This window comes from Beta vulgaris, chromosome 4 (assembly GCF_026745355.1).
Source record: "Beta vulgaris subsp. vulgaris cultivar EL10 chromosome 4, EL10.2, whole genome shotgun sequence".
NCBI classification, from domain to species: domain Eukaryota; kingdom Viridiplantae; phylum Streptophyta; class Magnoliopsida; order Caryophyllales; family Amaranthaceae; genus Beta; species Beta vulgaris.
The window spans coordinates 45,843,341-45,866,257 of NC_079205.1; the positions used below are offsets into that span (position 1 = coordinate 45,843,341).

Below are 22,917 nucleotides of genomic sequence, written 5' to 3' on the forward strand. Positions count from 1 at the left end.
TGCTTGATTTGCAACCCCAAGAAGAAGTTGAGCTCACCCATCATACTCATTTCAAATTCTTTACTCATGAGATTAGCAAAGTCCTTGCACAAAGATTCATTAGTGCACCAAATATAATATCATCAACATATATTTGAACAACTAATAAATGTTTTCCTTTTGATTTTAAAAACAAGGTTCGATCCAATTTTCCTCTTTTAAACTCATTTTCAAGAAGGAACTTAGAAAGTCTTTCATACCATGCTCTTGGAGCTTGCTTTAACCCATAAAGAGCTTTGTCAAGCTTAAAGACATGATTAGGAAATTCTTTATTTTCAAAACCTGGAGGTTGTTCTACAAATACCTCCTCATTAAGATAACCATTTAGAAAAGCACATTTTACATCCATTTGATACAATTTGAAACCCATGAAGGCAGCAAAAGCTATGAAGATTCTAATTGCTTCCAATCTTGCAACTGGAGCAAAAGTTTCTTCATAATCAATGCCTTCCTGTTGATTGTATCCTTTCACAACTAACCTGGCCTTGTTTCTTATGATAGTTCCGAACTCATCTAATTTGTTTCGAAACACCCACTTTAAACCAATAACCTTGTTATGTTTAGGCTTAGGTTCAAGGTGCCAAACTTTGTTTCTTTCAAATTGATGAAGTTCATCCTGCATTGCTACGATCCAATCAGCATCAGTGAGAGCTTCTTCATGATTCCTAGGTTCCAACATAGAAAGAAAAGCATGAAAAGCACAAAAGTTTTTCAATTGAGATCTCGTTTGAGTTCCCTTATTTATGTCACTGATTATTAGTTCCACAGGATGGGAACGATGAGTTTTCCAAGGCTTTGGTTGGAAATCCTGGATGGAAACTTGGTTTCCTTGATCATCTTCATTTCCTGTACTTGGGAACCAGGTTCAACAATAGTGGATTCATTCACTAGTGCATCATCACTTAGTTCTCTTCTTCCTCATTGGGAACAGGAACAGGATGTTGTTCCCTTGGCTTTGTTCCCATGACTTCGTCTTCCAAAGTCTCATCAATAAGACTTAGGTCTTTTGTCAATCCTATTTCGAAGTCATCTTCAACCTGTGTGCTTGCATCAAATTTATCTGTTTCATCAAAAATAACATGCACACTTTCTTCTACACACATAGACCTTTTATTATACACTCTATAAGCCTTGCTACTAGAAGAATATCCTAAGAATACAGCTTCTTCACTTCTAGCATCAAATTTTCCAATATTTTGTTTCCCATTATTATGAACAAAACATTTACATCCAAATGTTCTGAAATATGTAATATTGGGCTTTTTACCAAAATACAGCTCATAGGGCGTTTTATTTAATAAAGGTCTTACCATGGCTCGATTTATAATGTGACAAGCAGTATTCACAGCTTCTGCCCAAAAGTTTTTAGGAAGTCCACTAGCTATCAACATAGTCCTAGCCATCTCTTCTAGTGTTCTATTCTTCCTTTCAACAACACCATTTTGTTGAGGTGTTCTAGGGGCTGAGAAATTGTGATCTAATCCATTGTCTCTGCTAAAGTCATCGAACTTAAATTTTCAAACTCTTTACCATGGTCGGATCTAAGGTGAAGTAACTTATGACCACTCAAATTTTGTACTTTCTTTGCAAAGACAAGGAACTCATCATAAGTCTCGTCCTTGCTAGAAAGAAAAATAACCCAAGTAAATCTAGAGAAGTCATCTACAATTACTAACACATATTTCTTTCCACTCCTACTTTGTATCCTCATAGGTCCACATAAATCCATATGTATTAACTCTAAAGGTCTTGTGGTACTACCACATTCTTGGACTTGAAAGAGGACCTAACATGCTTGCCTTTTGCGCATGCATCACTACATGATCTAAATGAAACTTAGTAGAGGGTAAACCTAAAACTAGTTCTTTAGAACGCAGTTTGTCAAGCAAGGAAAAGCTAGCATGACCTAGACGCTTGTGCCATAAGAATGAATCATCATCAATAACACTAAGGCATGTGAATTTGTTTTTGGGAACAAGGTTGAGATCCACAACATATGTGTTCCCTTTCCTTGTTCCTTCCAAAATGATATCCTTTGTGCTATTGTTGACTATCAAACATTTTTCACTATTAAACTTCACACAGTTCCCTCTATCACAGAATTGGGAAATACTTAACAAGTTATGCTTTAATCCATCAACTAGAAACACATTTTCTATGGAATGTGACGATGACTTACCAACTTTGCCCATGGCAACTATGTTACCTTTCTTGTTGTCACCAAAAGTCACACTTCCACCATTGTAGGCTGAGAGTGAGAGAAATCTTGATTTATCTCCAGTCATATGCTTAGAACAACCACTGTCTAGGTACCATGTGTTGTTCCCCCTCACTCCAACCTGCAAGAAAACTAATTGTTAGAGTTAGGAACCCAATCTTTCTTGGGTTCCTTTCCTTCAGGAACAATAGATTTCTTTTTCCAAATTACTTTACTTGTTTCCAAGTTCTCATTGATGCGACCAAGTCTTTTAGGACAAGAGTTCCTAAAATGACCAGTGTTCCCACAAAACATACAAACTTTATCACTTGGTAAATCAACTCTCTTTTTAGGTTTTTCAAATTTCTTTTTGTGATTAAAACCAAGACCTTCAGTTCGTTTTGTTTGAGGGTTCTTAATCCAGTTTGGAATAGGTAGCATTTTCTTTTCATTTCTCATTTGGTGCAGTTCCCCTACAAGTTCCTTATTTTCAATTTCCAAAAATGAAACATGATTTTTCAATTCGTTTATTTCAGATTTGAAACTTTGCAAGGGAACTGACTTAATGTCAAATGAACTTACTTCAGGAACAAACTCTTTTAGTTGTGATAACTCAAGACTTAACAAGTAGTTCTCATTTTTAAGATTTTCGAAATCCTCTTTTAATTTAATTTTTGTCAAACAATTCGAAAAATCTTTTCTCAATATCATACGAACACTTTTAAGCCAAGAGGTATGTTCCTTTGCTACACTTAAAGCATGTTGACATTGTTTTAGTTTAATGGTTTCATCTTTGCAATCATTTACAGCGTCAACAATAAACTCAAATAATTTTTCTTTACTTAAAGAATTAAGACGAGTTTTGATGGTGTCTAGACTTGCCTCAAGAGATTCAATCTCTTCATCAGATTCGGAATTGTCAAGAGCCATAAGACAGAAGTTTGCAGTCTCCTCATTTGGTTGAGGATCATCTTCTTCCTCAGAGTCAGAGTCTCCCCATGCAGCAACCATAGCTTTCTTCATGTCAGATCGAGTATAGGAGTTTTTGTATTCTTTGTTCCTATCTCTGCTCTGTTCCCTTCCTTTGCCTTTTTCTTGTTCCCATTGGGGACAATCCTTGATGAAGTGCTCAGAACTGCCACACTTATGACAAACAAGTTTGTTAGAATATTTCTTATTCTTACCTTTGTAATCACCTTTCTTCATGTTCCTAAACATTCTTTTGAATTTTCGGACCATGAGAGCAGATTCTTCTTCATCTGTTTCTGAGCCTTCACTTTCATCAGCTTTTAAGGCAATCGACTTTTGCTTGGACATGTCTCCATTCTCATTGTCCAATTGCAACTCATGAGTCATGAGGGAACCAGCAAGTTGTTCCAAATTGAACTTAGTAAAGTCCTTAGTTTCCTGTAAGGCAGTTACCTTAGCCATCCAACGATCCCTAGGAAGGCTCCTTAGGACCTTTCGTACCTGTTCCTCAGATGTAATCACTTTACCAAGAGATGTTAGCTCATTAATTATATTAGTAAAGCGTGTAAACATGTCTTGGATAGACTCTTTTGATTTCATTTGAAAAAGTTCATATTGGTTCATCAAAAGATCTATTTTTGATCTCTTAACTTCACTCGTACCTTCATGAGTGACTTCAAGAAGATCCCAAATTTGTTTTGCGGTTTTACATCCCATGACACGATTGTGTTCATGAGGCCCAAGACCACAATGAAGCAATTTTATAGCAAGAGCATTAATTTCCATCTTTTCGAAATCAGCTTTATCAAAATCAGATATAGATTTAGGAATTACCTCATTTTGTCATTAGTGGTAGTGACTTCAAAATCACCTACCTCTATGACTCTCCATACCTGGTAATTGTCGGCTTTGATAAAGATCTCCATTCTGTTCTTCCAGTAAGTGTAAAACTTACCATTGAACATTGGTGGCCTCTGCGTAGAGTACCCTTCTTCCAGTTTCTCTCTAGTATTCATATTTTTCAAGATCTTGAACTCAACAGGGTTTCCTGAATATTAGAGTTCCCGCTCTGATACCAATTGTTGTATAATATGAGCACTATAAGAGGGGGGTGAATTATAGTGAGAGAATAAGCACTACTTTTTGCGGAATTAAAAGTAAACTTGGGAACAAACAATGGGAACACGAGAGATTTTACGAGGAAAAACTTCCTAGGCCTAGTAGGAAGAAACAACCTCGACCACAAGGGATTTTAAACAACTTTCCACTATAATAGGCCAAAACAACTCTGATTACAACCTATTACTTTTCTCTCGATTCTCAACTTAAGTCACTCAACTCAAGTTCCCAACGACAGTTCCCAACAACTGACGTTTTCTCTCAAACTTCACTCGAAGTTCTTCTCTTTCTCTTTCTCTTTCTCTTTCTCTTCTTGCTTCACTCAAAGCTTTCTCACACTTACAAGAGTTCACTCAAACCCTTTTCTCAAAAATACACTTTGTAAAACAATGGAAGAGTAATAAAACTCGATTAATGTAAGTATGAATTCTCTTAAGGAAAGGCACTGACACTTTAGATAACTTAAGACAAATTAACTAAGTCAGACACAATTTTCTCAAATGAATTAGGCGCCTATTTATAGACATTTAAGACAAGACATGATTTCCACTAACTTAGACCATTATCACATGTTCTCCATGATGTTTAATTAATTAATTAAATTAAATTATTATTCATGTCATGTAATCATCCACTAATCCATACTTCACTTCATAGAAGCAGTAACAATACGTGGTTTTGCAAACTTGGAGAATAATTAATCTTATTTAATTTAATTAAATACTTGGAGGATAATTAACTTAAGCCACTAAATCCACTAACTACATAAACTTGTAGCAGTAAACCTTAGGCGTGTAATCTAGAATTTAGGAAATAAATAAATAAAATCCTTTAGCTAGTTTTTAGGAAAAATATCTTTTTCAAAATCTTTTATAAAAACCGGAAACAGTTTTTTATTTCAAAAATCCGAAACATTTTAAAAACCGGAAATAAATATTTTCGAAAACTAAATCTTTTAAATAAAATATAAAAGATAAAATATATATTTTAAAAAGATAAATTTGAAAATCAGTTATTTTAAAATCAGAAAATCTTTTAAAATCTTTTCCTAAACTAACTTCCTAAAATATGGATCTTAGTCAAATATCCCTAAAAACTCTAACAACTATATTGGGCACACAATTACTTAGGCGCACAATATTAGTCACTTAGAAGTTCCTAAATTAGTTTTAAAGTCTTGTTCCCTAATTATTAAGTCTTGTTCCTAAGCCTTGTTCCTATAGTGCCAGGTCTGTTCCTTTCATGGGAACAGAACCAAGTTCCTTTGAGAATTCACCACGAACTTAATAAAGCTTTACTCAACCTTAACAAGAAGATTAATAAATACCCTAATGTATTCTAATCTTCATTCCATGCTTGATTCTTCATTTCTCGAACATCTTTACTTCGATCTTGATTAATTCTCCGCTTTAATCTTCAATCAAGTATTCTCTTAGCTCGAGCATGAATTACCTTGCAACAACATAAATAAAATATACTATGTCTTTTGTGGTTAGGTCATCTTCAAAACTCAAGGGTCAACAAAACTAATGATTCCCAGTATAGAGAACAACTTGAGGATCCTAGAAAAATAAGTGCATGCAAGTTCCAAACTAAACAAGCTGCCAACTCGCTAAAACTAGTGAGAAAGAGATAGAATGATGTGGTGCAATTTTATTGTGTTGTGTGAAATGAAATATGATGAAATGAATTAGGGACCTTGAACACATATATGTGGAGAATTAATAATGGCAAAATTATGATTTTGGGCTCAGTAGTAGGGGTGAAATCGTTATTTTCTTGCTTAGAACACTCTAGAATTTTCAAGGCTCTTAACTTTCGATTGTCTCCTCAACCACTCCCTAATTCTTAATTATTATTAACTAAATCTCCCAAACTATATTTTATACCTTAATGGAAGTATCTTTACTTAGTTAGTCTTTAATCTCAATTTTTCACATTAACTTAAGAAGAACATTATCAATAATATTTAAAAATCCCATAATTCCATAAAGATCTTCGATACTCCTAAAGTAACTCATAAATTACTCAAATTATCATATAACTCATGTTATTAATTAGCTAATAACACATAATATCCACATTTATAACAAAATTCACATAGGAATCATCTTAGTTCATTAATTCTTTTCAAAACATAACAATTTACAGCTTAGATAATAACTTTTAGCCAAATAATCTCGGATTATCAATTTTATCCTAGTTGAAGAAGTCGGGCTATTACAAGGTTGGTCTTATTACAATTCCTTTTTATGAGGGAGTTGGTGGTGGTTCCATTCATGCTCCACCTAAAGCTGATGATATGATACCATCTCATGTTCCTTAGCAAGTGGTTCATCCTAATTAATGAGCTCTATGATTATAGCTGGTGGGGTCTCTAGCTGAATGAGCTGAATGTGATGATCAGAACTTAGCAGATTTATGTTTCTATGATTCTAGTGTGAAATTTTTTACCTTGCTACTTAGTGCTGATGATGAATCTCTTGTTCAATATTTTTCTCAACCTAAGAGTTTATTCCACTCTATTAATTCAAAGAGTTCTATTGTAAGGCATATTGAACATTTTGGTGTTGAGGGATAATGCCAACTAGAAGCCACCTCCCTCTCTAGGTTTACCAAGACAAGGAAAGGGAAACAGTAAGGAGAATTATGTCTCCTCGCCTCTGAAGAAGACAAAAGCTTAATTAGATTTTGGTATGGTCCTTTTTGTGATGTTAATTGATGTCTTTGAAATTTTGGAATATTAGGGGTTGAAAAGAAAGCATGCATTAGAGGAAGGAACAGAGCTTAAATGTGAACATTGAAAGTGCATCTAGCCTATTTGGTCATTGCTTTGTGCAACATGTAAGTAAAGTTTATGGATTCTATTGCACATTTATATATGCTTATGATGATAGACATGGGAGGGAGGAGTTCTTGAATGCTTTGAGGAAAATGAACAGGAACCTTGGGTGATATGTGAGGACCATATTGTGTAATAAACAATGATGAAAGAATAGGGTCGCAGGTGAGTGAGATTGAAATGGAAGATATTAGAGCACAGTGGCGGAGCCAGCTGGGGGGACATGGGGGCATATGTCCCCCCCACTTTTAAAAAATAATTACTTAAAAAAAGAGGAAAAAAATTGAAAAAAAACACGCTGGGAGTCAGGGACGCGTGAAATGTTTTGAAAGAGTGAAGAAAGAGACTGAGGAAGAGAGATTGAGGAAGACGTCGACGGTTGACCGGAGATTTACAGTCGTCGGAGCCGCCGACGACGACCGGTGAGGAACGAAGTCATGATTCACGAACACTCGAACAGGAAGCGAAGCAAAGAGTTGCGACGGCTGAAGCGAAGTGTTGCGACGGCTGAAGCGAAGCGAAGCCGGCGCACCGCCACCCCCACTGCCCACGCGTCCACGGTCCATACACCGTCGCCGACTGCCCGACTCGCCGGTCGCCTGACTCCCGAGATGCCCATTACATTTTTCAGTCAGTTTGTAAGTTTTCTTATCTAACCGTAAGTTTTAGTTTAAGTTTTTTTTAAAAGGAAATATTTTATATTTACAATTTACATTGTTTGGTTGTGAAATACTGAATTATGATATTTGTGAAATATTAATTTGTGATTGTGGATTTATGGTTGTTGATTGATTTGTTGAATTGTTGTTGTTTGGAAATTAGAATTGGTCATGAACTCATGATTTAGGAAATTGTTAGTTTGCGATTTGAAATTTCTAATTAGAAAATTATAAATATGAGTTGATTTACAATTGAAATATTGAATAGTTTGGTTTGAAGAGGAATACTTTGATATGTAATTTAATAGGAAATGTCAAGTGATTCACATTCACCTAATTCTAACAAGTCCAAGGCTAAGGAAAAACAACCCGATCTTCGACAATTTCTCTTTAGAAGAATGAAATCCCAAGAAACTTCTTTCGCCCGCTCATAGTAAAACACCTCAAAATGAATCTCCTTCATTTGTCTCTTCTCAAACTCATGATGTTGGTATGGATGTTGGTGGTTCAAATACTAGTAATGTACCATTAGAGGAGGAGGAGGAGGAGGAGGAGGAGGAGGAGGAGGAAGAATTAGTATATGATGTTGAATTACTTTGTCATGATCCGGGAAAAAGAATGAACATAATGAGTTATCCCTCAAATCAAAGAAATGCGGTGAGGAGAGCTTATATTCTTTAAAAACCGTTTCAGCCAGAAACTCATGCCTTTCCTTAAAGATCTATTTCCGGTTTACGCCGTTTTAGTGTTAATTGGTTCAAGAAATAGGATTGGCTTGAATATAGCATTGATAAAGATGCCGCATTTTGCTTTGTGTGCTTCTTGTTCAAGAATGATGTCGAAATTAAAATGGGGGGGGGGGGTGATGCATTTGTTGATGGAGGGTTTAGGGCATGGAATAAATCGGAAATATTTGAGAAACATGTTGGTGGAATAAAAAGTGCTCATAATCTTGCTTATGAAAAGTATGTGAATTTAAGAGATGGAAAAAAAGACTTCAATTGTGAATGTGTTTGACAATGCAAGTGAGGTGACAAAAGGGAATATCATATTCGTTTGAAAGCATCTTTGAGTTGTTTGCGATTTCTTTTGCGCCAAGGGTTGGCATTTCGTTGGCATGATGAAAGTGACGAGTCTTATAATAAGGGTAATTTTCTTGAGCTTTTGAGGTGGTTAGATTGAGGAAGTGAAAAAACGTACATTAGAAAATGCTCCAAAAAATCGTCAAATGACTTCTCCTCCGATTCAAAAAGACATTATTACTTGTTGTGCAAAAGAAACCACTAAATGCATAATAGAAGAGCTTGGTGATGATTATTTTGCTATATTGGCCGATGAATCAAGTGATGTGTCTCAAAAAGAACAACTTGCTCTTCTTTTGCGTTTTGTTCATTGTGATAGTAGTAAGATTATGGAGAGATTTTCGGGTATTGTTCATGTTAGCAATACTACCGCTTTGTCTCTTCAAAATGCCATTGTGTCTTTACTTGTGGAGCATTCATCGAGTCCGTCTATGATAGGAGGACAAGGTTATGATGGTGCTAGAAACATGAGAGGTGAAGTAAATGGTCTTAAGACTTCGATCATGAACGATACTCCGAGAGCCTACTACATACATTGTTTTGCTCATCAACTCCAACTTATACTAGTAGCCGTTGCTAAAAAAAAATGATACTTGTGGTTGGTTATTTGAGATACTTGCAAACTTGTTAAATGTGATTGGGGTTTCTTGTAAAAGAAGGGACATGCTTCGACAAAGCCAAGCTCAACAAGTGGCTCAAGCATTAGAGGTCGGGGAAATTGATAGTGGAATGGGGTTGAATCAAGAACTTGGTTTGAAAAGGCCCGGAGATACGCGTTGGGGGTCTCATTTCAAGTGTCTTTTAAATATCATCAACTTGTTTCCTTCTATTGTTGAGGTACTTGTGTATATTGGAAAACATGGTTCGTCGGAAGACAAGTTCAAAGCTCAAATTGTTTTAGGATCATTGGAGTCATTTGATTTTATTTTTATGGCTCATTTGATGTTCATTATAGCAACACACAAATGATTTGTGTGTTGCTTTGCAAAGAAAGGAGCAAGATATTGTGAATGCCATGGGACTTGTTGATTCCACAAAAAATGTGTTGCGAAAAATGAGGGAACAAGGATGGGAGACACTCTTACACGTACAAAATTACTTCATTTTCAACTAAGCACAAAGTTGAAGTACCTAACATGGATGCTCTTTATGTTCCCCAAGGAAGATCACGACGTTTTGTTGAACAAGCAACGAATCTACATCATTTTCGACTTGGAATTTTTTTGGAAGTGATTGATTTGCATCTTCAAGAACTTGATAATCGATTTAATGAAAGGAACATGGAGCTACTTACATTCATGGCTTGCCTAAGTCCCAAAGGTAATTTCTCCTCCTTTGACAAAGAAAATATTCTCAAACTAGCCTCTTTTTATCCCGAAGAATTTTCTAGTGTTGATGTGATGACTCTTGAACTTCAACTTGATGTATTCATGGATAATATGCTAAGTGATGAAAGATTTTGTGGTTTGCAAGATCTTAATTCTCTTTCCATGATGCTTGTTAAAACAAAGAGGCATGAGAATTTTCCACTTGTATATTTTCTCATCAAGTTGATGTTGATTCTTCTCGTTGCTACGACGAGTGTTGAAAGGGTGTTTTCCGCAATGACATGTGTCAAAATTAAGTTGCGAAATAGCATGGGAGATCAATTTATGAATGATTGTTTGGTAACTTTTATTGAGAAGGAGGTGTTCTTACAAGTTCCCGATGAAAAAATCATTGATCACTTTCAAAATATGAAGACCCACAGGATGAATTTGTAATCTTTATTTTTAGTTTAATTTTTTTTTTTGTCATTTTTCTTAGGTTAGAAGACTAAGCATTTTGGAATTTTGAATGTAAAACATTAAATATTAAACAATTTGTGCTGTATTGTTCTTTTTACATATTTTTTTCTCAATGTTTGACGGTCGAATTTTGTCCCCCCCACTTTGAGAATCCTGGCTCCACCACTGTTAGAGCATGTATGTTAGACTGTGAATTGGAGGATATAAATGCTCAAGAAATTTTTATACATAGAATAATAAACAATTAGGTAGGTGGAGGGTCTTCTCTAAATTAGATAAAGTGATGGTTAATGCAAGTTGGCAAGATCACTTTAGATCTGCAGAGGCATGTTTCTAAAATGAAGGTGAATTTGACCATTCACCTGCACTCATTATTGTATATCCAAGATAGAATTTGGGGGAAGCCATTCAGATATTACACTATGTGGAAGTTAGCACCATAATGACGAAATTGAAGCTGGTTAAAGTTGCCTTGCTTGAAGGAACAGAACAACATTGGATTTTATGATATCCATGTAGCAGAATTGAATGCCTATCATGCAATGATGGAGGCCTAGAAATTGATGCATATGTATCCTCAAATGAGAAATATGTCAATGAAGAGTTAGCAGTAGTGAAAGGGTATACTCTAAAACATAAAGCCTATTTTGAATTCTTGAAACAAAAGGCGGAAATAGAGTGGGTGGTTAAGAATGAAGATGAATATACTTCACTATTTCATCAAAGTATTAAAGTTAGGAGGATTCAAAATCATACATAGAGTATATATGATGAAGATGGCAGATGGATGGACAACTCTACAATTGTCTTTGGAGCTTTTTTGGAGTATCATTCCAAGCTACTAGCAGAACAACTTCTAGATCCCTTATGCTCACTCAAGTAATACATTGTAGTCCTTTGGTGAAAGATACACATATAGTTATCTTGGATGCACATTATACAACAAAAGAGACTAGAAGTGCACTATTTTCTAAACCAAGGAGTAAATCACCAAGTCCAGAAGGATTTGGTTATTACTTCTATAGAGATGCATGGGGTGTTGTTGGCACTGATATCATTGATGTTGTGAAGGATGTTTTACAGAGTGGAAATCTATTGGAGGAAGTGAACACAACAATCATTACCTTGATTTCCAAGGTGAAATATCGCAAGAATAAATGTGACACAATTTAGGCTTATTTCTTGCTGCAAAAAAATATACAAGTGTGCACTAAATTATTGTGTAATATACTCAAGCAAATTCTCTTTGATTTAATCATAGAAATTCAAGGAGGTTTTGTGCACGGGAGACACATAGTGCATAACATCATGGTTATACAGAACATTGTCAAACATTATGAAAGGAAAACAATTTCTCCAAGTCGCCTTTTAAAGATTGATCTTCAAAAGGCATATGACACAGTCACTAGTAGAGAAATGTCGATTTGCGTCAGACCTGGGACCCCTATTTGCGTCGGACTTGGGTCCGACGGCACAGGTCTCGACGCAAATGACCTATAAATGATTTGCAACTAGGCTTCCCTAAAGATTTTCGAGAGAAATATTGTTTTCGAAATTGGGAATTTTCGAGAGAAATATTGTTGCAACTAGGCTTCCCTAAAGATTCCTATCTTTGGTGATGGAGTGTATAACCACTCTAATGTTCTCTTTAGTCATAAATGGCTCCATGAAAGGGATTTTAAGCAAAGACAGGGTTGAGATAAGGTAATTCTATGTCTCCCCTACTCTTTGTAATCTACATGAAATACTTGTCAAGAGTGCTGCTCAAAATTATTGAGATAAATTAATTCAAGCTTCATCCTAGATGCAAGAAACTAAAATTGACTCATATGTGTTTTGCTGATGATTTTATTCTTTGTTGCAAAGGAGAATATTCTTCCATTTATCTGCTACTAGGCACTTTCAAGCTATTCTCAAACACCTCAAGGTTGAAGGCAAATATTTAGAAATATGCCATGCATACATGTGGCATGAAGCACACGGAAGTACAAAGGATCATAGATGCTTTAAAATTTATAAGAAGCACACTACCATTTAAATATCTTGGAGTACCAATATGTTATAAGAGGATATCTTGAGCACAATGTGAAGTTTTGATAGAGAAAATGACTGCAAGAATAAGAGTGTGGAGCACAAGAAACTTATCTTATATGGCTAGAGCTCAACTGATTAACTTAGTACTAATCAGTTTACGTAGATATTGGGCTCAAGTATGTGTTTTACCTAAAGAAGTTCTAAGAGAGGTGCTAAGATATGTAGATCATTTTCATGGAGTGGTCAACACTTTAGCCATAAACTGGGATATGTAGTATGGGAGCAAGTCCATCATGGCAAGAATGAATGTGGATTAGGATTTTAAGATGTGTTAATATGGAATATATCTTGCATGCATGGGGAAATATGTTTGGGCCATTTCTTCCAAACAAGACAACTTTTGGATTATATGGGTATATCCAGTGTATATTAGAGGGGAAGATTGGTGGAGCTACACCCCCAAAATCAGGTGCCAGCTGGTACCGGGTGAAGATATGTGAAGTAAAAGAAAATTTGAAAGCATTTTATTCAAGTATTCTATATATTAAGGAAGATTATGGGAAGCTTATTGGAGATCATGTGAGGGTTCCCTGGGCTAAGGTTGTATGGAACAGGCTGAGCACGCCCAAGCACCGATTTATTCAGTGGTTGGCAATTCAGACCAAGTTCTACACCACGAAAAAACTGATGCAGATACTATAAGTAACACTTCGATGTGCTTAATTTGTGGAACTCATGTTGAAGATTATAGACATTAGTTCTTTAATTGTATATTCAGCACTTGATGTTTGAGAGAGATTAAGAGTTGGCTGTGTATGAAAACATGCATTTTGAATTTGCAGCAACTATACAGATGGATTAGAAGGAGTACTAAATCAAAATTTTAGAAACAAGTGCTATTAGCAGGGGTAGCAGTAGTTGTCTATCATATATGTATACAGAAGAGTAGGAACGTAAGTTTCTGGACATAATGTATTCTCATAGTAAGGTGTAGTGTTTACAGTATTAAGTTTGAGCTAGGCTTAGGATTAATGCAGTGTTACCTCAAAATATTTCAAGAATAAATCAATAATGGTTTATGAATATTTAAGTAGGGTAATAGTAGGTATACGAGCAATTGTAATAGATTTACATTATCTTTTGCTAAATATAGTCCAACCTAGTTCTTTGTTTGGCTTTGAGAATGGGTAGGTTGTATGGATGTCAATTGAATAAAACTTCTTATTTAGCAAAAAACAAAAAAGAACACATTTCTTTAGGCAAGTATTTTGGTTGTCCTATTATTGACGAGAGAATCACTAAGTTGAGTTTTGGTGATGTACTGGTAAGTCTCAAAAACAACTTACCAAATGAAAAGCTAATTCTCTTTCTCAAGCTGGGAGAGTTGTTCTTATCCAGTCAAATTTGTCAGCTAACTATAGTTTTGAAATGCAAAGTTTTTCACTTCTGTCCTCTATTATGCAAGATCTTGATAAAACTAACATGAATATTTTATGGAATAAGGATATTGCTGCTGCAAATCTTATAAGGTGGAATAGAATCTGGAAGCCGAAGTGTTTTAGGGGGCTTGGATTTAGAAAGGCTCAGGTGTCTAATATGGCTCTTCAGATGAAGTTTTTGTGGACAATTATTTTAGAAGCGTTAAATGTTTAGGTCATATGATTAAAAGTAAATACTTAAAAGAGGGGTCTCTTTGGTCTTATCCCCTTCCTCTAATACTTCCTGGCAGTGGAGAAAGTTGTTAGGTCTAAGAGACTATTTTAAAAGGGTCTTAGATGGCAGATTGGTGATGGTTCTCTTATTTCTTTTTGGAATGATAATTGGTTTATCCTTTCCCAACTAGCGATATAGCTCCTATTTTCTGTTGGTCTAAAAGTTTATGATGTGTGAGTGAGTGCCTGTTGCCTGATAGAAATTGGGATATTGGTAAACTACATTCCTTGATTACGCATAATATTGTCCAGGATATTACTAGTACGTTTCTTATTATATTACTAGTTCTCTTATTTCTTTTTGGAATGATAATTGGTTTATCCTTTCCTAATTAGTGATATAAGTCCTATTTTCTGTGGGTCTGAAAGTTTATGTGTGAGTGAGTGTTTATTGCCTAATAGAAATTTGGATGTTGGTAAACTACATCCCTTGTTTACGCCTAATATTGTCCAAGATATTCCTAATATGTTTATTTCAAACTCAATTATAAGGGATAAGTTGGTTTGAGGGCTTAATCCAGATGGAGATTATTCAATAAAATTTGGGGCTAAGCTTATTCAAGGCTGTGACATCACACCAACTTCTAAAGTAGGCTTTTTATGGATTTAGGATCTCCATATTTCCCCCAAAATTAATTTTTTCTATGAAAAAATTATTTACACGACTCTCGTACTAAAGCAAGATTAAAAAATTGACAAGTCTTCCTTCCTCCCAAGAGTGTGTTTTGTGTAATTTTCATTCTGAGGATGCCTCTCACTGGTTGCTTGATTGTCTTTTTTCGAAGGATGTTGCTTCTTCTCTAAATCAATTGGATGGATGGCCGCTGATTCCTCAAGTTGATCTTAATTTATGTATGTGTAGTATCATTTATTTTTTCTTTGTTCTATTTGTATGTAATAAGGACCAAATTTATAAACTGTTTTTTATCTGGTGGCATATCTGGTTTACTCGTAACGGAGTTTGTTTCCATCAAGAAGGTGGGATCCCGTTTAAGACAATCTCCCTTGTCAAGAATTTTGCTAGGAATTGGCTTTATGCTTAGTGATGTGATTTACTCCTGAATGGTTTGCCTTCTTCTCTTGGTAGCTCTAGAAAGGAGGTGAAGGGTGGTAAAAATAAAGAGGTGTGGTGGTCTCCTCCTCCTATAGAATATTATATAAGTAAAAATATATTCATGTGTAGTCTCGTTAGGTACGTTTTAATGTGTAGATTTATAATATCCAATTTTATAATTATTACTTTAAGAGATATTCACGATCAAAGTAACACCTTGAAAACCGTGCAAAAGCAAAAGTAACAAGTAAATAAAGACAGGGGTAGTAAGTAATTAATAAGGTACTTCAAAAACAAGGTACTTCTTCCATTCTTTACTTCGACCATTCACTCTTAACATGTTTGCCAACACACAAATTTGAGAAATTATATCTTTAATTAAGTACTCCCATTCCGTCCCTAAACAGAGTGTCCATTTTTTCATTTGTGTTTGTCCCAAATATATTCCCATTTTCTTATTTGGTATGGGTCCACCAATTAAAATATTTTTTTGCTTTCAATTTTTATAATATAACCTACTTTCACGTATGGCCTACGATCTCTCTCCTTAATAAACAATTCATAAAAAATATACCAATTTTTATATTTAATTATGATTTAAAACAACTAAGGTCCAACACATGATTTCTTTTTAATAATTTTGCCCAAAGAAATGGATCTATTTAAGGAAGGTGAGAGTATATCTAAAATTATAAAAAGTTGATATTTTGAAAATATATGACGAGAGAATCCAACAAGATCTCAAATGACTTTATTGGAATATTCATGTTCCTAATTGGAATCTTTGCACTATTTGACATAATATAAAATCTTCTAAAATTGCTCAATATATAAGAAAAATATAATTATGTGGGGTCTCAATTAGTTATTTGATAATATAAATTTTTACAAATACGTACAAATATTTATAGTTAAAAGATATACATTGGCAAATGTGCAAAGTCAAATCAGGAACATCAATGAAAAAAACGGAGGGAGTGCTCTTTAGGAGCAGTTTTGTCATATATTACTCCCTCCGTCCCAAAATAAGTTCACATTTTCTTTTTAGGTGTCCTAAAATATAATTTTCGTTTCTATATTTAGTTTCACATTTTTCTGTAATTTGTCTAGAAAAACTGTGTCCCCAATATTTATTTGCTTCTTGAATTTTATTTTTTTGCTTTGTTTATTCAACCCAAGTGTTACAATTAATGCTCTTTCACCAATTATTTTCCATTATCTCTTCTAAAATCATTTTTCCCATACAACATTTATTTAAATAAATAAAAAATCTTTACTACCCCTTTTAGATTTTACTTACCTTGATTTCCGTGCAAAAATAAAAATAAAAACTATATTTTAAAACGGAGGGGAATATTTTATACTCCCTCCATTTTCTAAAGATCTTCCCTCTTTCCGTTTAAATGCGTTTCCAAAAGATCTTCCCTCTTTTACTTTATTCCTTATTTGGAATTTTTTTTTCCTCTTTTTACCTTCTCATGTCCCTATCATATGGTCCACCATTATATTATTAATTCAATTTTGCTTCCTTTCTCTCTCCTACTTTAACCTGCCTCTTTTTATTTGTTTATTTATCTTAACTCCTTTCTCTCTCATACTTTATCCACCCCACACAAAATTAATTCTCATTGGTATTTGTAGTAACAGTAACAAGGAAGATCTTTAGGAAACGGAGGTAGTATATGTAAGAGAATCCTTCTTAAGTAACTCTTTTCTAGCTCAATTCTATAATTTTTGCTTTAGTACAATGAAAATATTCAGCAGTCTTATAAATATTGGTGAAGATCACAATGCTGAAAAAATAAATGCGGGAAAATGTATTTATCAATCCATTAGTGATTACATAGTTGATAGTTGCATGACTTTTACATAACACTGGAAATTAAAGTAGCCTAAACTTACTACCCAAATTTTCCTAGGAACATATGATAAACATGCATGACAATTGATGCCCCAAGAACTCTTTTACATGACAAGAAACTTTATAATTGTAAAATAATTTTGGACTGAAATACATCCACTCCTCACATGATATATAAGGATAGACCCAAAACAAAACAAATAAAATTTCAAATCCTTTGGTCACCAAACAAATAAGGCATACAGTACATCACTTAGCCTCATAGTGACCAATACATAGTAGAACTATATATATAATCCCGGTACTTGCTATATCTTGAAATGGCGCATGAGCATATGCATGCATGATCATAAGACCATGTAGCTTAGCTTAAACGTTACATTTCTTGTTATCCATTTCTGCTTCATCATTCTTTCTCCTCTCTCTCTCTCTCTCTCTCTTTCCCTCTCTCCTCCTCTATTTTCATTTTTCTTGCTGTTTTATTCTTTGTCCTCTAGTTTGCACAGATTTATCAACGAAATCAAAAGGATTGCATCACTGAACAAGCAACAGCTTGCGCCCAATGCCGCAACTTGATCTTCACTTGTTGAGGACTGTCTCCTACAAAATTCATTCAAATTTTATAGTATTATCAGATAGGTTGCTTGACAAAATGATACTTCCTCCTTTTATCAAGAGATATGAGACTTTGTAATGTGTTGCAATCGCTAAACCTGCCTTTCCAAACCAACATTTGAGTAAAGTATACAGAAAAAATACATAAAAGTTTCCCTCTCAGAGTTAGTATATTAACTAGAGAAAATGGTTGATCATGGATTTATAAAGGTATCTTTCTTTCATCATAATATAGACCACATGAATCACTTGCATGTCTAAGGAAAACCTTTCTATGCTAAATTCTATGTAATCTTTTTAATCTTTGTTGGAAATAAATTTATAGGACTATGAATCCTATCATGATAAGAATGTGTCAAACTCATTAAAGTGATAGATTGAAAATAATATATTCGGTGACTCAATTATAGGCTCAACAAGATCATCTATTTAATAAAAAAAGTATAATAAAATGGAAAACATGTGACAAATTGAAGGTAGTATAAAATGAAAATAATACGATTCATATAACATATGAAGTATATAGTATGTTCAAATCTAAGTACAGACTACACGCTAGACCTAACTTAACTTTCAAGATTGACATGGGAACATTCCCAATAGTAGCATAATAGATTCAAAGTAAGTGTCAAAGGACCAACTCAACCAAAAGCTTAAACTAATGGTTGAGGCCCCAAGAATAGATTTATACTCTATCACGCCCCCGCACGCAAGAGTGTGGATGCAGCACAGGCCTCCCTCATACCTGGCGCTAAATATTCCACTAAGAAAGAAGGGGTGGATGAGATTCGAACCCGTGACCTTTTTGTCACGCTGGCTCTTGATACCATGTCAAAGGACCAACTCAACCCAAGCTTAAGCTAATGGTTGAGGCCCCAAGAATAGATTTATACTCTATCAGTAAGAACATAATGAGAATAAGAAAAGAGAGAAACCTGGGCCACAAATTTTCCATGAATCTTCACTCTTAGGACTACCAAATGAAGCGGATCTAGGCCCCATGGAGCTAATTGATCCTTGGCTAAGGGGCGTCGACACCGGACTCGGCGACAACTGTCGATTGACGGCGAAGTAAAGGTCCAAAGCCGGCAATGTATTACAAAGCTTTTGGCCTGCCTCTTCATTGAAACCAAATCCAAGTTCTATAGACCCTTTTAACTCATGCAAATCCTCGTCTGTTAAATCTTCTGCGTCAAGAACCATGTTTTTCTTCCTCTCTTGCTTTAAGATTTGACGACGACGTTTCTCCCATGCAACGTCTCTATGAGTCTCACACATTGATAGTTGCTTAGACAACCTCTTCTTGCTCTGCCAAAATGGCGGTGCATGAACAAGGCGTTGGAGCTCCTCAGACTCTGACGACTCTAGCGATGAGGCTCCGCTGCTTGATGGGGTGTTTGCGATGCACGAACATCGAGAACGGTTGGTGGGAGGTGGTGGTGGAGGTGGTGGTGGAGCATTTACCTTTGAGTCCATCAAAAACATGCTCATATTGTCCCAAGAATGCATGGAAATATTAATACTTTGTTAGGACGATATGAGAATGTTGTAGATTAGGGCCGTGGCAGCTAGGTAGCTGCCGCGGCCTCAAAAAGAAGAAGAAAACAAGGAGAAGATAATATAGATTATAGATGTATTGAATCTAATTCTTTAGATTATTAAGTACCTGGAGAAATTAGTATTACTACTACAAAGATTGTTTTAAATATTTTTAGATTTTCTGTTATAGTCTTTTTAATTTTGTGAGAAGGAAAAGATATGTTGGCACCAGCCTAACTAACTTTGGGAGGTAATGGAGAGATAGAGAAAGGGAATTAATGGAAATAATTGGGAAAATGTTTGTTAAAGGGCGATAATTAAGCTCCTCCTTTGGGATCTATAATTATTAATAGATGAAAATTGGTATTTACATATTTTTAGGCAAAAATCTATGCAAGTGTATAAATTTCCACCAATGGAGGAGGTTAGCTTACTAATTAGAATCTTCAATGATCCAACTTACATGTCCTATTCTTTTTCTAATTTCGTGTGGTGTAATAATTTTTCCTTTTTTTTGTATGGATAGGTAATGTATCCAGGACATAAATCAAAATTTCTTTGGTATAAGCTCTATAAAATCTAAACTAATTGCATGCATTATGAAAAAAAAATATATAGATTATAGATTATTGATGGAAAAAAACCCAAGTAGTTTTCAGTATAATCTTTTTATAACAAGCTTCACTGTTAGTGAACTCTAGTAAATAGTAATCGTGCAAGTGGGAAAGCAATCAACCCAATGTCATTTTATCAATTTAATTATTATTCTAATGCTAACCTAGGTAATTTTAAAATGTTAGCTAAAGGGTTAAAGATATGTTTGATTACTTACTGCATGAAATGTAATTCATTTACATAATTTCTTCTCTATCTTTATAATGTTATATATACCTATCTTTTAACTTTCTTATTGCTCCTCTCTAATCTCGTAGGTGGTCTTAAAGTTCAGAGATTTCTTCTCATATTTAGGAATCTCCCTTCCCATTTCTGATAAGTGATATGTTGAAACCCATAGAATGCTTATTTGTGAGTGTCCCATATTGGAGAAAGAGGAGAGAATAAACCACTTTATAAGATTAGGAGTTACTCCTCCTATCACCAATTGGTTTTAGGATGGAACCTCCTACCTTGCAAGTGGGCTAAACTCTCATCCTCCTTATTGGGTTACCCAGGCCATTTTCATATAATCTAAAAATTAACATGATCACTATGGTCATTAAGCATCGCCATCATAAACCTCCATTTATCTGCTAATTACACCATCTCAACCCAGCAACAATGTGCATACAGTCAATCCTAAAAATGAACTTATTAATTCTTACGTGTGATCATTTATTGAGTTTTATCTATTGTTGACATATAACTACCCGAAAATTTACTGAAATTCTAGTAACTTGCGTACATAATATAGTAGAGATATGTATTTATTATAAAGATAAAAGAAATTAGGATACTCTATTATGAAGGAAAAAATCCTAATTCATGTAATAATGTGATAAGAAAAAACAAATCCCTATCAAAATAAATTTTAATTTCTTACTTCGTGCTCGCAATAGTATGAGCAATATCTGTTGAGCTATGCTCAAATGGATCAGATATTAAAGAAATAAATCGATCCTAACTAACTAGCCATGTCATCATAGTTAGTTATAACAAATTCTTGTATTGTTGTTAGCTCATTATATACTAGTTGTATGTAGTATATAAGTGATTCTCTCTTCTGTATTGTACCTCAATCTAATACAATACAATCTACTCTTCTTCTCTCTAAACATTCTCTCTATCTCTCTAAGTTTCTTACACCTAAATACTCTCTCTCTCTAAACTCATCAATGGAGGATGTTTTAACCTCGAACTGATTCTAATCTTCACATTTTATCATGGTATCAGAGCTACGAAATTGTTGCAATCAAACATCTGAAGATCAAAATACTCACTGATAAATCCTAATTGTCTGTAAGTTCTAAAATCGATTCGATTCTTTCTAAAATTTTGCATTCTATAAATTTTGCTAAAAATTGCTTACAATTCTCTTGATCTAAAGTTCTCTTTTGAATTCTGATTTTCTCTTAATATCTTCTAAATCTCTGCTTCATAATCAAATTCTTCAAATCTTCTGTTCTTGATTTCATTCCTCTGAAAATCACTAAAATCTTGCTAAAAGAAATCTAAACCTGATCTTCTCATCATGCCTAAAATAGCAAAAGACACTTCCAGTAGATCAAACTCTAATATTGATCCTGGACAAGATTATTCTAGTCCTTTCTATGTTCATCCTAGTGACAACCTTAAAATGTGTTCAGTTCCTACCAAATTTGATGCTAATGGATACATTGATTGGAAGCGAGCAATGCTCATAGGATTATCTGCTAAAAATAAACTAAGTTTTATAGATGGAACACTTGAAATGCCAGCTATTACTGATCCTACTTATCATGCTAGCAAAAGATGTAATGACTTGGTTATTAGCTAGTTGTTAAGTGCCTTAGAACCTACTGTTGCTCGGAGTGTTCTCTATTTTTCCACTGCTAAGGAAATTTGGAATAATCTTGAGGAAAGATATGGTCAATCTTCTGGACCACAGTTATTTTCTCTTGAACAACTACATGATATATCACAAGGGGGTGAAAATATTTTTGAGTATTTCACAAAAATGAAAATGTTGTGGGATGAACTGGATATTGTCAATCCTATTCCTACTTGTGCTTGTAATGGCTGCAGTTGTAATCTCAATAAGAAATTATTGACTGCTCGAGAAAATCATAGACTCATTCAATTCTTGATGAAGTTGAATGAACAATATGCTATGGTGAATGAATTATCAAGAACAGAAAAAAGAAAGACTTTCTCTCTCTAGCTTTGAAGTTCTCTCTCCCGTATTTTTCCAGTTGGGCAGACCTCGAGGGTCGAAAAATTCGAAAGCACAGAGCAAGGAGAAGGTCAAGAAGAATGGTCCGACGTCAGAGGATTCAAAGAAGACAAGATCTATGGATGAAGTTCTTGGCGCGAAAATCTTGGAAGTTCAGAGTACACCATCTAGTGATGAGGAAGGTGAAATTCTAACCCCAAAATCTTCTCTAATTGCTTTGAAACAACAATCGGAGGCTAAGAATATGTTTTCGAAGTGGTTAAATGTGATTAATAGTGAGGCGATCAAGAATGTAGATCATAATTCAGCTGTAAATGTAGGAAATCATTCTAGTTTGGAGAAAATGAATGTACCTATTGATGATGTGAATGGTATAGAAAATAATGCTGGTGTGCGTAAGGAGAATGATAATGATATTCCATGTATTGATATGGAGGATATTCAAGATGAAGTTCTTTTTTGGAGTAATTCCATTGTGTGCTATATTCTGGGGGCTAGCCCACCTCAAAGCGTCATGGAAGGATTCTTGAGGAGAATGT

The 22,917-nt window shown here is 34.6% G+C and overlaps 3 protein-coding genes across 3 annotated transcripts; 2 read left to right on the plus strand and 1 right to left on the minus strand.

The window, feature by feature from the left end:
* The first annotated feature begins 9,053 nt into the window (after positions 1 to 9,053).
* On the plus strand, positions 9,054 to 10,021 carry LOC104891174 (uncharacterized). Its single transcript, XM_048642251.1, has 3 exons — positions 9,054 to 9,386; positions 9,520 to 9,744; positions 9,863 to 10,021. Exons 1-3 carry the CDS (start codon positions 9,054 to 9,056, stop codon positions 10,019 to 10,021), a joined length of 717 nt encoding a protein of 238 aa, XP_048498208.1.
* A 22-nt stretch (positions 10,022 to 10,043) lies between these two features.
* On the plus strand, positions 10,044 to 10,670 carry LOC125496715 (uncharacterized). Its single transcript, XM_048642252.1, has one exon. The coding sequence runs from the start codon at positions 10,044 to 10,046 to the stop codon at positions 10,668 to 10,670; it is 627 nt and encodes a 208-aa protein (XP_048498209.1).
* A 6,956-nt stretch (positions 10,671 to 17,626) lies between these two features.
* On the minus strand, positions 17,627 to 22,281 carry LOC104891144 (hypothetical protein). Its single transcript, XM_010676796.2, has 4 exons — positions 22,278 to 22,281; positions 22,159 to 22,214; positions 18,906 to 19,332; positions 17,627 to 17,955 (listed from the first exon to the last, which is right to left on the minus strand). Exons 1-4 carry the CDS (start codon positions 22,279 to 22,281, stop codon positions 17,876 to 17,878), a joined length of 567 nt encoding a protein of 188 aa, XP_010675098.2. The 3' UTR covers positions 17,627 to 17,875.
* Between the last annotated feature and the right edge of the window lie 636 nt (positions 22,282 to 22,917).